This window comes from Opisthorchis viverrini, assembly GCF_000715545.1.
Source record: "Opisthorchis viverrini unplaced genomic scaffold opera_v5_262, whole genome shotgun sequence".
Lineage (NCBI taxonomy): Eukaryota > Metazoa > Platyhelminthes > Trematoda > Opisthorchiida > Opisthorchiidae > Opisthorchis > Opisthorchis viverrini.
In genome coordinates this window covers 247153-251679 of record NW_008751916.1, presented here as the reverse complement: position 1 = coordinate 251679, position 4527 = coordinate 247153, and the positions used below count along the sequence as shown (strand labels likewise).

General features: G+C 46.2%; 2 protein-coding genes across 2 annotated transcripts in view; one reads left to right on the top strand and one right to left on the bottom strand.

Moving 5' to 3' along the window:
• Positions 1 to 1885, bottom strand: part of T265_09158 (hypothetical protein) — a gene marked incomplete at both ends in the record, with an annotated part of 68290 nt that extends 66405 nt beyond the window's left edge. The window contains 2 exons of the mRNA XM_009175164.1: positions 805 to 1022; positions 1823 to 1885. Coding sequence (XP_009173428.1) covers positions 805 to 1022; positions 1823 to 1885 — 281 coding nt within the window. The remainder of the gene's footprint in view (positions 1 to 804; positions 1023 to 1822) is intronic.
• Positions 481 to 744, top strand: T265_09159 (hypothetical protein; the record flags this gene model as incomplete). Its single annotated transcript, XM_009175165.1, has 1 exon — positions 481 to 744. One exon carries the CDS (start codon positions 481 to 483, stop codon positions 742 to 744), a length of 264 nt encoding a protein of 87 aa, XP_009173429.1.
• Positions 1886 to 4527: the final 2642 nt, after the last annotated feature.

The window sequence follows — 4527 nt, the reverse complement described above, 5'->3', positions numbered from 1 at the left end:
ATTACAATGTCGAAATATGGTTGAGGAGTTTTCTTGATCGGTCCGCACTTTAATGAAAGACGAAAGAAAGCACGTGCAGTTCTTTACAATCAGTGAGATAAACCAGTGAAACAAACTGATAGACTGCCTCAACACCGCCAGTAATTCCAAGCATAAACTTGAGCTTGAAACGATGAATTGGAACACGTTACCTGTGTTGTCTGCATAACTGTGCTTATGCCGTCCTAACAAGGCCGATCGCATGCTGAAACTCACCCGTATGAACTCGGGTGACCCACTTGAAAGTCTGCATTTCGCTGTACCACCGAAGAGACCATGCATAATGGTCAAATAATCGACCACTGTCATTAGCAAATTGTTCAAATAGAGTGGCCACGGGCTTTCCAAATAAAGTTAGATTGAAGAAGATATTCAGTAGGTGGGTAGCGTACAAAGGACTCTCGTTCGTGTATACTCCTCTTTTGGCCGTATGCGATAACCATGGACTTGGGTCTTTACCAAGTGCAGCACAATACGGAAGATCGTAAAAAGTGGTGGAACGCAAAATTCCCACCAACCACCGATAAGGTCTCGATCCAGCCAAGTGCACCAAGCGCACGAAAACCAAGGAGTACATCAAATGGACTTTTACGGACTATACAATGGGGAATGGAACAAGTACAACGTGATATGAAGCGATGTGAACTCGGAATACGTCCGGGGATATGCATGAACTTATATGGGAGAGAGTATGAGCATGGTTGATGGACGAATCGGATAGTTGGGTAAATAGAATATACAAGGAACGGTAAAAGGGTAACTCACGTCTGAAGAACATAGTCGACAATCTGTTTAACAACGTCAGATTCCGGGGACCATACGACACACTCCTCAAGGTCACCGTAAATCCGGCGCAATTCAGCCTTACTGCCCCAAAACTCGCGGAAGGTTTTCCCAGCTTCTGTTCCACTAGGTGGTCCTCTGGTTACTTGTACATTCGCCAAATCGCTGTTGAGTTTCAAACCAATGGCTGGAAACTCAACCTAATAACATTGTGCGTAGGATCAAAAAAGAATTGGGTACCTTGTTGCCCATCGGAACGGTGACTTTACTGATGAATACAACACGGTCTCTTAAGGCTTCATTCAAGGTCTCAAGAATCCGGTTCAGTAAATGTTCCCATCGTTTAGGTGTTGTATTGGTATTACCACAGTTCTCTTTCCGAAATCTGACCAAAATTGAAGACTTTATCCACAGCTTACATAATCAGATGATCAAATACTTCAACAGGATCCATTCAACCGAATGCTTCTTGGGACCTGTAGTGAAAGAAGAGGACGGTTAGTTGAATACCTAAGCTTATATCTAACTAAACACGACTATTCCCAAATGAGTTCCCTCCATAGGATCACTCATCATCGAAGCGAATTCCCCAATGAAATCTAACTGCAAAGTGGCACCTTTTGATAGACCACTCCGTAGTCGCAAAACGACCACTGTATATGTCCACCGGACAAACAACTTTCCTAAAGCAAGGTGTCAAATTCATTCATTTATCTCGGTTTCAATTAGGAATGCAACTAAACGCATTATACCCAAGTTGAGTTCTGAGACGGCTGATGCTGTAAAACAAGATTTTCGTTGGCAGTCAGTCTTCTGGAAGGACCGCTGTATGCAATGGATCAGAGGTGTTCGTTTCTGAGCGAGTCAATACGATGATGGAGGCTTCAAGAGTTAACACAGATGTTCTCTCCTGAGACGGGCTTTACACACGGTAAGAGGTCTATCTAGAGACAAATGTACAAGCATATCAAACATGGTAGATAACGTGGCACGTACGAACCTTGGCGGCGAAACAAAAGTTTTCTAGTACCAATGCCGTCAATGTGATGATGAAGCACACCATCTCTCAGAGGGCATTATCGTAACCCATTCACATACCGGTCTTGATGAATTCTGAGGTTGTGACGAGACAATGATGATAAGTTGAGCCGCTCAAAATGCCAATGCCTCGAACTCAGTAACAACGGCGATGATCCATGTTAACGCCTCGTTTTGTATCTGGTCTTCAGTCATCCCACTGTATACATCAAACTCCGACATGATGTATAGGTTTAGACAGCCTTGTCACGACACGTCAACGCCTTGGTTGACATTCCGCTTGCTCTTCCAGAAGTTGCGTTTAAGCAGACAGACTAAGCTCTCTACACTACTGCTGCCACTTCTTTTGTTTCAAAGTTTCGTTTCCGTTCTGTCGTATACCCCCAACTTGATGACTACCTCAGTGAAGATCTTGGGCGCGTCAGTCAGGCACACAGGAATAGCGTACCCTAAAAACCGCACACTCCAATCACCCAACGGTTGGCCGTGACCGCCGACGCATCATCCAATACGGTCGATTTACTTTTGAAACCAAAGAGTACGGTGCTGCCAAAAGGCAACTGCTGTGCGCAGCCGCATCAGGAATGAGACAGTAATGCCTTATTCCCTGCGTTCCCGGGTTAGGCCGACCCTCTGCACCCTAGAAGGTTAGACAAGTCATTGGCTAGGGGAAGAGTCACCAAAGATAACCCTACTGTCCGCTGCCTCGTGGGTCAGGTTTCTGAGACAGAGACCAGGGACAGGGTCCCCGAACAAAACCCTACATATCCCAGTGAGTTAGACATTTGAGCCAAAGGCTCAAGGTGGAGACCTCAATCGAAACCCCTTCCTTGGCCTGGGTAGCTGCGAAATATCATTTGCCGTGCAGGTCGGTGCCCACCGATGTCCCTCCCCAATCCCTTCCCACCACACAAGTAAACGTCGCTGGGTCATTTAACCGTCAGTTATCTGACCCAAGGGCTTCTCACTGACTACTAACAATAAAAAAATAACACCCTTCTAAATCCACGAAATCCTTTCCATAAAGTAGCTTTTAACATCCGTACTCTCGTTTAAATTGGCAAACAGGCAATGCTCGCTGAAATCTTAAACTCCCTCAAATACAAGACCCAAACGCGGTTATGCATTCCAGAACGTCAAGGATGAACTCAGCCCTTTCACGTTTCTCCTTCCGTGTGTCCGGTGACCCAGAAGTTATAACTCATGGAATGTATGGCGTGGGAGTTGCACTCAGCCCCAGAGCTAAACGCGCTTTGCTGGATTGGATCCCAGTGAACAGTCGTCTTTGCGCCGTCCAGTTATCCGGTTCAATCAACCTCAATGCCTCTATGCATAAAAAGCGGCGCCTGTTTGTAGTGTCGACTTATGTCCCAATGGACTGCAGTTCTGATGCTGAGGATACTTTATACAGAGAGCTACCCCGGTTTATTCGTCAATCAAAAAGCACCAATATTTCGATCCTTGCGGGCGATATAAATGCATTTAGATGTACCACCCTTTCGGTGCCTAACTGTAATACAATCAGAAGGAAGCACGGGGGCTCGGATTCTGCCAGGTTGTCCAAGCCTAGACATGGAAAACGAGAGGCAGAGGTCAGGTTCGAACCATGGACCTTCCGGTCGGTGAATTTGCACTCTAACCACTAAGCCACCTCGCCCCTATATGAATGCTTAAGTAGGTTGTCTCAGCCTCATGGAATCACATTCGGGTGGCCGATTCGGAGTCTATGCATGCCACACAGACAACGGAGTCCGACTCCTTCAGTTGTGTGTTGATCATCAGCTGTTTCTGGCAAGTGCGAACTTTCAACGTCAGTGTTCGCGCCGCGTACCCTAGCGGTCACCAACTGCAAATCATCCGTGGACCCATTTGGACCACGTGGCAATCAGCCACCGGTGGAGAGCCACAATTCGAGCCTGCCGTGGTGCCATGGTGCTCGCACGCCTGGCGGTTTGTTTCCCTTCAGGCCATCGTAAGTCAGCAAGAACCATGCCAATCACTATATTCGAATAACTACCACAGTTTAACAGTATCGATGATGTTTGTGTGTTTATTATTATACTTACCCTATGTACTCATATTGAACCTTTGTAGGTACATTTCAGCTCATCGATGCTTGTTGATAGATAAGTAGAATGCTGTTTATCCTCGATAACCCGGACTCTGTCCTAACTCGTTCTCGGAAACGTCTCACAGTAAACCAATGCTGTTGTGGCAGTGACGATTTGGATGAAGCGAGGCAGACGGTCTTCTGGCATACAGAGTACATGTCCTAACCAGCGTAACCAGTGAAGCGTGAGCAATTCACCTATCGTCGGAGAGTTCCTTATTCCTAAAACCATCTAGCGTACTTGAGCATTATTAACCCGATGTTCCCACCGGATACAACCAATGATTTGAATACTTTACAACACTACAATTCGTGGGCGTGAAACCCATGCGGCAGAATTATTTAGGTTATTGAAAATGTTTCGCATTTTTGAGGGATCTGAACCAAGGACAGCAATATCGTCCGCATATTTAATGTTTCCGATGGAACGTCCCGGAAGCATTTCGACCACTGAGGTTTCGGAAGCAGGTAGAGAAATTTCAAGCAGCACATCGGTAACGAAGTTGAAGAGGGAAGGTGAGAGAAGGCAGCCTTGTCTTAGAACACTGGACGTGAGG